This window comes from Colius striatus, chromosome 3 (assembly GCF_028858725.1).
Source record: "Colius striatus isolate bColStr4 chromosome 3, bColStr4.1.hap1, whole genome shotgun sequence".
In the NCBI taxonomy this organism is placed as follows: domain Eukaryota; kingdom Metazoa; phylum Chordata; class Aves; order Coliiformes; family Coliidae; genus Colius; species Colius striatus.
Genome location: NC_084761.1, coordinates 26797986 through 26810098, shown reverse-complemented (window position 1 = coordinate 26810098; position 12113 = coordinate 26797986). Strand labels below are relative to the sequence as shown.

The following is a 12113-nucleotide window of genomic DNA, read 5'->3' as shown; positions in this document are numbered from 1 at the left end:
CTTAATGAATGATTTACTTTAAAAAGTAAATCTTTCTCTGTCCCACCAATCCCCTCCTGAAAGCTGCTGTGATTAATAAAGAAGTTTGTCAGCCTCCAGAAACAATGGTTTCTTGCTTCTTCGGGAAGACATTTTAAAAGATTTGTATTACATCTATTAACTATATCCCTTAGCTAGGCTAGATTGAAGGTGAAAGTCTTTCCAAAAGACACACAGATGGCAGACAGTAATAATGATCATTCACAGCCTATATCACATTCCTTTATGCAGAGAATGCATATATAAAGACTACAAATTAAAGTGCTTAATGTATTTATATTTTTTGGAGTGTCAGGGTTTCTTTTTATTATTTTTAAAAATTGGTTTACCTCTACACATAGTGAGAAATATAAACCTAGTGTATTAACAATTACATTGAAATGCAAGTTAAGCTCTTTTACTTTTCACTCATTAAAAAAACCTAAAATAATACTGCAGTTCTACTTACCCTTAACATAATTCTAAATAAAAGCCTATAAACAACAACAAAAAGTCAGATTTGCTGAAATAATTTATCTACACACATACAACTGTACTTTTGTGTCTTATAGCTTTATGGAATGTTGGTGATGGATGCTGGGGAAAAAACTCTTCAGGCGAGATATGAGGCAGTATTACACAGAGCAACAGTAAATGACCTACCTAATAACAGCATTTGTAGAAGCATCAGCATCTGAGGAGTTTACAAGCAAAATATCTGTCCCCGTAGGAGCATCCTCCGGAACAATGGCAGAATACATGTTAAAGGCGAACGTGGGGACATTGTCGTTGACATCATCCACTGTGACAGCAATGGTTCCAGTGCCAGTGAGGGCAGGAGATCCTGCAGGAAAGCAGGATACGAAATGCTAGAGGTTACAAATATCACTATGCTAATCTGAGGTCTGCCATCCCCGATTTAAAGCCTAGCACTCAAGCATGTCACAATTAACAGAGCAAGAAAGGTAGTTCAACATACAGGACAGGGTCAGATTTGTTTCAAAGGCATCTCAACATAAAGTACAAGCTGTGAAAGAAAGAAAAAAAGTTGTTTTGTTATTTTTCTTGCTCCATCTAATTCCAGAAATATTTTGTAACATGAGCTCAGTGGAAAAAGATTGTCTTGGAACTGCTCTGAAGCCTTCCTGTAACAATTAGGACCAATTTGAACATGTGGTTGACTTTCCTATTTCTCTAAGAGAAGACATTCAAAGGTGGAACACTGACAGCCGAGAAGACTCCAGTCCTCAATCAATTTATCCACAGAACAAATCGGGTGGAAACAGTGGCAAACCCCAGCTTTCCACATTATTACTTTTCCACTGCTGGTCACATCCCTGACCTGAAGAGACCTTCTCAGAGCGGGTGAGAAGGTTGCACAGTCTCCAGCCCTGTTCAGACTCAATTTCTCCATAGAAGTGACCATCTATAGCAGCAAATAATGCTCACTCGGATGGGATATTGGCTTAAGGGAAATAGGATTGAACTTATTTAACCTACAGCTTTCAGCCTCCTTATTATTCGAATACTTAACTGTGATGAGTAGAAAGTAGTGAGAAATAGTGTGTTTATTCATGTGCAGTCTCTTGGCATTTATTCTATTAAGCTTTTCCCTTGTCAAATCCAAAAAAAGATAATGAGGAGTTTTACAAGTTCCTGTTACTATTGCCAGTCTATTACACTTATTTTCAGCCAAGAAGCAGCAAGAAGCCTTCTGCTAACCAAATTCTTCACTGGGGGTCCATGAAAAAAATGGATTGTTCCTTTCTTCGAACACACAACAAAAACCATAAGGAAAGCGAGACAGTGGAGCATAAACACATGAGTTATGGCCCCTTTTACTCAAAAGATAGATGATGACCATGCCTCTCTTACCCAAAACTGCATTGCTTTCCCCTTCAAACACATATAATTCAACATTTGCTGGACTGGGAAAAAAGCAACAATAACAAAGTGCTGTGGGCCAGCGACTGGGTTGAGTCCTTATTGCAAGGCAAGTATATTACATGGAGCTGTCATCTGACAGAACACAGGCAGCCCCTGCGTGACTGCCCTAGTCCTTCCAAGTCAGCAGATGATCAGGTCACTGCTACCCCAGGTTATTACTGGACCCAAACCTGAGGCCTGGGAAGGAGGCAGGCTCTACTTCTGGGTCTCATGGGGCCCTGGAAAAGGCTCCAGATACTAAACTCTTGTGTAAGAGAAGAAATAATGATGCATTTTTCCCACATGTTAACCCTTGCAGGTTAAAGAAGTACCACATTGCATTGTAGGAATAAGTCTGGAGCAGCTTCTGTTTGGGAAGGAGTTTTTTTCACCACAAAATACTCCAAAGTAACTTGTCTTAATGCACAAATAACCTGAATGAAAGAGCTTCCAGCTGAAAGGTGCCATAAATTTCACAAGGCTGACTTTGAAGCCTGCTGATCAGATGGGATGGATCACGATGACAAGGAAACAATATCCAAGCCAAAGAGTATAGGTTTCACACCATGGCTGTGCACAATGGAGGCCTTTCTGTGTTCTAGTCTGAGGTAATTCATTTTGTCAATTAATATACTTTCAGTCAGGAAGGTTACATTAAGGCAATAAGTCTCACTCTTTTTTACCCTTCCCCCTCCCCTCAATTTTGTCATTTAGCCAAACACGTATAGATAGAAAAGACTGCAAAAGCATTCTTGATTGCTGAAATATTGTCTATAGAGTGTTTATTATTACTGCATTAAATGAAACAGAGACCTCAGTGATGTTTGCTGCATGTGTCATCAAGCTCTGGTCTTCTAAACACATTTAATCAACATTCACCTCTCAGCTAATGAAATGAAAAGTTGAAATTGTTAAGTTTTACAGGTGATTAAACAATTTATACATAATTCAGAAATTAATCTTGGGTAAGTCACATTCAAAGAGCATCAGTAAGGCAATAGAGTCTGGAAAAGAAAGCTAACGCTCAGCTAAAATCTGAAACTCATTTTCGTCAATGTATTTGCTAACACAAAGAGCCAATGCCAGAAAATTTATGGCATCAGTTTATTCTGAAAAATCAAGTACAGTGGTAGCATCCGTAGAGATAACTCACCACTGGAGCTGGGAGCATGAGCTCAGGCTTGATGCTCTAAACATATGCTCAGGACTGGCAAAGAGAGAAGAATAGGAAGAATTTTGCCATGTCTGCTGGCAAAATACTACATGGACATAGGAAAACAGCAAAATGGTGCAATGAGTTTGTTATTTCTCCTGTGTGGCTATTAAATGTTTTTGCACATAATAGCACTGAACAAAAAGGGACGCCAGATGTAATAGCTACTTAAGGGCTACAGATATTCTCCTCCTTGGGATGACACTGAGAGCAGCAGCTTTTGACTCAGACATTTGACTCCAATCAGCCCTGGCCCCCTTTCATCTCTGAGAAATCTGAATTTGTAGGGTACCAAACTGACGTTCTGTGGGGCAAATCCCATCCCTCTCCCCAGACTCCATTATTTCCCACTTCCACAACAAGGCACTATACAGTACGGTATGGACATATTTTTGTCAGCCTTAGATAAGTGAATATAGCAGCCAAACTTGACACCGTACTAATAAAACTAGCTAGAGTAACACAAGTAACCCAGATCTTATTCAGCACTAGCTCGAATCTGCATTGTGCTCGCAGAAACACCTCAAAAGTCCAGTATTAATTCAGCTGTTTGTAACATACCAAGTCAATCAATCTTCAGTTCAAATCCTCAAATCTTTCTTATTTTAATTAGATGGAAAAACTTGTGTATTTACATTGTTTTCCTGTCTGTGTTGTTAGCCAAACACTTTTTTTCTCTAAGTAAAACATCATGTCCACAAATTCTCTCCTTTATTCTATTACACTGAAAGATAAAGTTGCAACTTCACAGAGTCCTCAAAGCTTTTATCCACTTGAAATTAAATGACTAGCTCACATTTCTGCAGTAACTGAGAAATATAAGAAGAGGAAATTACAAATGAAGTAATTTTCTATGGAAAAGAAATAACTCAGGGCCAAATTCTACCGTCCTCGGTGAACTTTAAGTGAAAACTGTGCTTGCATAAGGACCACAGAATTTGGCCTCTGGTAATACGTAGGTTTCATAAAATGTACATGTCATATTTGTGGTGAAATAAGTAGTTTCCATGGTCAGGCTGAGTTCCCAGATTTCTTAGTTTTGCTTCGATAGCAAATCTTCCCCAAGTCAGTTATTCTCATTATGTTAGAGCATCATTCCTTTTTTTTCAAACTGCACTTAAAATTTTGCATTAATAATTGTAGGAAATGTTGTGCAAGTTCTGCAATATTAGCCAAACACTTAAGTTACCCCCTCACACACACTGGTTTTAATAAACCAGACATGTTACAACCTATGTAAAATCGCAGTGCACAGCTACACAAGCCGCTGACTACTCCTACAAACCGCTCCGAAGGCTAGAGACGCAAAGAAAGAAACATTTTCCCTTAGCGAACTTGCACTAAAATTTCTGTCAATTTTTCATTGTAGTCAGAACTATTTTTCAGAAGCAGTAGCTATTTCTTTGTCAGACACCTATTACTTAGAGCATTTCTATACCACTATACTCCTAGTAGCTTTTTTCAAATCCCAAAATACTGTATCTCTAAGAGGCTTAAGAGGTTGGAAAAAAAGTTATCTAGAAAGGCAAAGGAATGAAAGAACCATCAAATGATTAATAACTGGAGAACATAGTTAGCTATGAAAACTAAAAGGGAGAGATTGGATTGAATGCTCAGTGAATATCATATCTTTAAAATGTAAAAAACATTACTATATGATTATGATTATTTTGAATTTCCCATCTCTGTGTGCTGTGATCTCTTTCTATGGGCTGAACAGTTTATTTTCTAGGTGACAGCTGTACATATACATTAAGCAGACAGTCCCAAAAATGTCCACACATCACTATGGAAATAAAGATTAACCTGGGATAGTGTCGAAATAGAAATGCTGAGCTCAGCAAGGAAATTGCTTCCCACGGGTGTTCTTCCAAAACTTTAAGCTTTTTGCTTACATCTGCAAGTAAACATGTGTCTGGGGATGAAGAGAAGGAGCAGACCTTGGGAGCCTGCTCCTTGGAGGCCCATGATGGAGGACGAGTTTCAGGGGAAGGTTACAAGAGGCCAACCTTGGGTTTGACCAGTGCTGGACACTGGCTTCACCCTCTTCTCTTGGGACATTTGAGGAGGTGATGTGAAGAAATATCCATGGGAGCCTGTAGGGTAGGCAGGCAGGCAGCAGCATGGGGGTAGGACCTCTATCCTGCCAGAATCAAAGACCCACAAACTGTCATTCCCCAGCTTATGGCTACAGAACTGTGATGACACTGGAAATGCATCAGCTTTGACATTATGACGAACACTCTCAACTTTTTCCTCCCCCCTATCCAGAACAAGAGGGACAAAAAATATTTGCTACAAGCAGTAGCATAAGTACAAGAAGGGAAACTAAATGCAGGAAATTGACAGTGGGGTGAAATATTTAACCTCTCAATTTCTGCTTCTGAAATGCAGGATAACCAGTAAACAAAGCTTAATACATATTTCTGTGTAAACTCAAAAGTCATTCATTCCCCTAATTTCTGTTAATATTTACAAGACATGAAGTCATCCACAAGGGATGTACCTAAAGATTGCTTTCACTTTTGCCTTGGCCTACTCATGCAGCCTTAGAAGAAGGGAGTGCCAACTACTATCTCCATTCACCCTCATACTGAGGAATGAGGAAGGTAAGCTGTCTGAGCTCCCTGTAATCCCCAAACACAAGGCATCATCTGGCCTAGTGTATGTTCAGCTCTTTACATCATTGCTGGACACCAGGATGAGAGGGAAATGATCAGAATCCATAGTGGGCTGGAGTTGTAAAAGAAATCAACTGAACAAAAACTGCAAAGCCATTTATGTTTTTCAAGAAAGCTCATGAAGAGATGATGCTATTGGAAATTATCTCAGCTGTGTGGTACCTGTATGGCTCACAGTAAAAATTAGAAATTGGAGAATGTGTTCAGCATATTATCCACATATTGTTTGAAGCTCTAATGACATCTGGGTCCTGTCTGTGCCACAGTTAGCACAGCAGATAGTAAAACTATCATTCCTTTCAGAAACCAGGAACTCAATTTTTGCCAGCATTAAAATACCAAAATTAAGTGCTGGAAGACTAACAACAAACTTAAGCAAAAAAACCCTACAGATACATTTCACTAAAATGAAAAAAAGAGATTAAAATTAAATAAATTGAATCTAAATGACTAATCCAAACTCATACTGCAGGCAGTTTACCATGTTTTGTGGTAAATTAAACACATCATTATCCTGAAAATTGGAAAGCGATTTAACAGAAATGGAATTTTTGCCTCACCGAAACGTGTTGCTTTGCAACAAAGCGGATTTTACTTCTCCAGTCAAACACTTGGTGAATGAGTCCCAGGACTAGAAGTTGTATGTGTTATTACAGAGCATTAACTTTTTCACTCAAGTAAACAAGGCCTTTCTCACAATAAAGCTGCCAGTCTTTCTAAACGCATTTAAATGCAGACAGAGTGTGCTGAACCTCACCCATATGGTGAATTTTAAAATAAATATGAAGCTAGAGTAAGTTAAAATGCACTTAGTTTGCATTATGCTCTGGATTTCTAGTGCACGTAAAGCTTGATTTGAAACCTAGATGACCTTAAATTAACTTATTTACCAGGAACACAAAAGAAAGTGGGCACATCAAATGAGAAAAATGAGAAAAAAAAAAAAAATCACTTTTCACAAGATTGCATCCCAAAAGGTTATCCTGGTTAGATATGTTGATTGTGTTTTACTTATTTTTTCTCCACAGTCTTAAAGAAAATGGTGAGCCTAGTCTATTTTGAGACAAAAGCTGAAATCAGGAGTTAATAAACAAACGTGATAAAAATCTTAGAAGCTAGCCTGCTCACAGCTCAGTGGATGATTGGTGAATGAGACCAAGCAGGAATCCACATTTTTCCAAATTTCTGAGCATGACAAATCTGACGTTTTTCTCAGTTAGTTAAAAAGTGGTAGTTGTTCCCAAAACTGATTTAACAGAACTTCAAGAAACAAGGGAATTGACAGGATAGATCTGCATTTGTTCAAGGATTTTCTGACAAGCAAAAAAAAAAATAATTAAAATAAAAAATTCTGTACTACATAAGATATGAGAAACCTCAATATCCTTCCTCATCTATCAGCCTAAAGAAGCTGTGGGCAAAGAAACCTAAGTTTGGGAACATAAGCCATCAGAAGTAAAAAGAAATAAAATCACTAGACAAGAGTCCAACCTTGCTCAAGCAATGCCATGTCCAGCCAGGCTTAGGCTGATGCTGGTCTGTAAAGACATATACTCGCACGTGTTTTGACACTGCATAAGAAATCCTTGTCCCAAACAGTGTTGTAACACGGGATCTCTCATCTGGTATTAGCCACACGATTTTTAAATTTGGATAGTTTCCTATCAAAATTCCTGACTGACAGCATCCTATGAATTTGCTAAGCTTTGCAGTTTCACAACTAGAACAACATCACATTGCTGTACATTTAATACACTGTTGAAAATACGGGCTCGCACACACAATGGTGTATGTACACATTTCCCTATTCCTGTTCTCTTCCTCTGATCTGTTCATCAGGACAAGTTACCTGCAGCAGTTTACCCAGGGTGGAAAAAAAAGCTGTTGTACTGAAACAGAGCTGGATCTCCTGGAATATAAATACACATCAAGAGCAAAGCACATGCAATAAAGCAAAAGCATAGTATATATTTAGCACAACTTCAATACACATGTACATTATCATAAACTTATAACATATCTAAAAAGTGATAGAGAATATATTCCTCTAGTTTAGCGTTTTCCCCCATTGCTGCTTTTGTGGAGCTAATTTGCAAAAGCGAGAGGGGAAAAAGGGAATGAAGGAAAGCAAGTTGAAAGAGCTCTGCTTCATTGTACTCAGCGTAAGCTGGGTACAGGGCTACTGACATAAAGAGATGCCAGTTAGTGACTTGTGGCTGTCGGGTTTAGTTCTCCCTCCAAGAAAGGCACAAGCATTAATCCCATGTGCCATACACTTGTAATCAATTAACACCAAAGGTATAGGTCACTGGAGACAGGGCTCAGAAGACACAGGTATTGCAAGTTTCTTAGTCAGAACTGCGGGTCATCTCAGAGCAAGAAGTTATCTTCTTGCAGATTTTCCACAGCTGAATGCTCATAACAAAACCTGGCAAAACTTGGTCGTAAGGGTGTATCTCCCTGTGCCCATGCTGCAGGTAGTTTCAGGAGGGTAGATGTGACCATGGGCACCTCCAAGGCCTCTGGTGATGCAAGTAAGATTTAAAGAAAGTGAGGCTGCAACTTCAAAGAAAGGCAGAGATATTTAAAAAGTATTGTCTTAAAACCAAAAAATTATTTCTCCTTGTTATAAGTCATTGTTGTAAACAGAAAAAATAAAGAAGTTAGCTCCTGTGGAGGCTGCTAAAGGCAATTTTTGACTGCTTGTGACTGAATATTCCATAGTGAAATTCCTGTAATACATGATTTTGAATTATGCTTTAAAAACCCCCTGCATAAATAGTGAAGATTAGCAGGATAACTGTTCAGGCCATATGTACATGTTTCACTTGTTTTATCCTTGCAATTCAGGCTTCCTGAAATTGTAGCTTTGTATTTGCAGAATGAGCTAGCAGACTTTCAATTTATAAGGTGTAATGTTTAACTTAAAAAACGGTTTAATATCACCAAGACTGGAAAATTCATGGTAGTACTCATTTGAGAAATAATGACTACTAGCATAATGACTACTCTACTTATCTTAATTTTCTGCAAAATAGATTGTATTCAGTGAACTCATTAGCACATTTGAAGTAGGATTTAATATAAATGTAATGTAAGCAGGACAATAATTTTAAATTAATTTTAATTTAAAACTTTCAAAGTAATTGCAGTAAGATGGATGAATGAAGAGGAGATAAGAGGAAATGTAACAGCCTGAAAAATTACAAACTGACAATTCTTTCTTACTTGAAATTTTAGATCATCTACTAAATCCTACATATTAAGCATATTAAGCGTAGTAACAAGCTTGCATACTAGCTTGCTTTTCAATTTAATTACATCTACCTGAAACTTTTTTCAAAGAGATTTATCTGCTTTTTTCCCCTCAAACACGTACAGAGAGCTTAACAAACAGTAGTAAAGAGGGAAAAAAAAAAGAAGCAAAAAAAAGAAGCCAGGACAAGAGTGAATAACAGCTTACAGTCACATTTTCATTCATTTAGATCAACACTGAACAATGTTTCTCTGTACTATGGCAAAATTAAATGGCAACTGAATTGCTCTGGCATATTTCATATGTTCAATTCTCACTTTTTCAGTTAACTGTTTAGTAGTAACAGATTCTAACTGACTGTCCAATAGGCATTCAATAAAGCTGTACTGCAACAGTGGCAGCGCTGAGAGAAGTTGATCTTAAGACAATGCGTATGAGATGAGACTGAGGATCAGGACAGTAACTGGCTTGATTCACGAACGTCACATCAATTTGAACACATCCCTGAAGAGGCTGCATCCCATTAATATTTGCTGTGTATTACAGTGAGTGCCTTCAACTCTTTTGTGAACATGGGGGTGACATTGAAGAATTAACATACGATATAATACCACAATTTGAGAAAACAATGGTATTTCAACCAAAGCAAGAAAGGACTTCTTCCCAGATATCTAACAAAAATTTCCATCCCAACATGAATGGAAAGAAAGGAGAAAAAATGTCCTTACTAAGAAGATATGCTACTTGAAAAAGAGTAGTAAGAACTTATTTGAAATATGTCTTTCATACAGTACAGCACATAGTACAGTTGAACTTCACTTATCATAGAACAATACTTAGACCATTTATGACTGAAAATATTTCAAACTTTAATCTGTAAATATGTAATCCTGCATAAAAAATGATACTAATTGTTTTTTTTTATTAGATTAACCCTTTAAGAAGGAGCTTAAATCAGCTTTTGATAATTCATGGTACATGCATCCCTGGTAAAGCTGATACTTGTAGCACTTAATTTCTGTTTTTTTCCTTTGTTATACACGATTCTTGTAAGAAACTCTGTGTGATGAGTAAAAACACTGAATTATTCCATATCCCTGTTTACCTCATTACTGACGAGGTAAGTTCATAGAATAAGAAAGACTATCACCTACATTGTCTTTTCAAGTGGCCCACTATTAGCTTCCCACAATTACAAAAAGCCACTCTCAATTCCCTCCAAATTTTAGGTGATGGTAAGACAAAATGAACACTATGAACTCACTGATGGGTCTATTGACAGTTAAGTTCTCCTGCTGTGTGATTTAGAAAGAAATTTTTAAAAATCGTGTTAAAACTACTAAAAGGATAGTTTTAGTACCAGCATTAAAAGAGCAAACATAATAAAAGTAGTAAAATAGTAAACTAGTAAAACTAGGTTCAAATAGAAAGCATTGACAAGGGGAAGAGCTTCCACAAGAGCAGGGAGATAATTGCAGATAAGACAGAAATCAATATTTGAAACAGCTGTGGCATAAAAGAAGACCATAGAAGAGAGCATTCATTGTTTAAACTGCTAAGCACCAAGGTAGGCATATGTCTGCTTCATTTAGCTCACCAAAGCCTGAAGCGATGTGTATATTTAGACAGCACAGAATGCATGGAAAATAGGACATTTATAATTTAAATTTGCAAGTTTATTGGGTTTTTTTGACAGCACTAAGATTTATAAAATAGCTAAATTTGTTTCAAAAACACAACTCATTCTTTTTAGGCAACATCTTTCCACAGTGTAGACTGCCTGTTAAGTAGAAATACAGTGTCTGCTAAGAAAACAGGATGAGCATAAATGTCTTTAAGCCCAGGCACATAAATCTCAAACTTAACTCTTGAGACTCTTTCTTACCATTAATAGAAAATAAAGTTATCCTTTACTTGCCACCCCAAAGTGGGAATTATCTTAAAATGTGTTAAAAAACAATACAATCACATTGTTAGATTTGATTTTAGGATTTAAGGGACCCAGAAGTCTTACTCAAAAGAGAATTCATGTGGAGGATATAACCTCTCTGCTTCGTTGCCCTCCTGCATTCTTGAAAGAAAGAATGCATAAGCCAGGGGCCAACATTTTCTAAAGAAAAAACATACAGTTATTTTCATACAGGCCAACAATGTACACAAAATAACAGCTAACTAAATATACTAAGTCCACTGATTAATTTCTTTCAGAACTATCTAAATCAGTAAACAGGTTATTTGAAAAAGTTAAAAGGAATAGAGTTTGTAATGCAAAAAAATCCCATTTTCATTTTGGTTTTATTGTGGTAATGTGCCATTTTGACCAAATAAAGATATGGTTGTTGTGGATTATTTAAACAGTAGTCCTAGGCAGTTAGCAGGTTTCCAGATGTGCTACTCGACAATCCTGCAATTAATAAATAAAAGAAGAAGGATTGTTGGAATGCTAACATTTACTCCAGAAAATTCTTCAAAAAGTTACAGAGAGGGATGATAAAAATGGCCGTTTTAATTATGGTGTCAGAACTGAACATTTAACCAGCGCTCCCTCCTTACCAGATGAAAAAAAATCTGTTTTTCCATGAAGAAGGGTATAGCAAAGCAAAACAAATGATTTATGTGGTAGAAACAAACCCATAAAGACACATTGAAATAGTTGCATGTAGGTTTCTTGGCGTTCATGTTAGCAGACATTTTGGGAGAGTGTCTGCAATCTAAACACTATCATGTTATTCCACAGTCCATCATTTTGTCTGTCATTATATTTATAATTTGTGCACTCTGGTCTTACGGTTTGTGCTGCAAGAGGGGCTCTAGATTGGAATGGCTGAACTTTGGGTTTGAATTATGGTTTATTTTTCAACAAAAGCCACAGGTGTACAGCTCTGGAAGATTCTGAGTATTCCTAGTGATGGATGCTTCGTGTGTCTTTGTAAATCCCCACTGCCTAGAGCAGCAGTCTAGTATGTATTTGAGATCCAGCAGGATTGAGTTAGAGCAGGGTGGAAGTGTAGAAGTGAAA

The 12113-nt window shown here is 37.3% G+C and overlaps 1 protein-coding gene across 1 annotated transcript in view; it reads right to left on the bottom strand.

Annotated features, from left to right (window-relative positions):
• Positions 1 to 12113, bottom strand: part of FAT4 (FAT atypical cadherin 4) — a 145188-nt gene that overhangs the window by 42771 nt on the left and 90304 nt on the right. The window contains exon 7 of the mRNA XM_010197115.2: positions 682 to 862. Coding sequence (XP_010195417.2) covers positions 682 to 862 — 181 coding nt within the window. The remainder of the gene's footprint in view (positions 1 to 681; positions 863 to 12113) is intronic.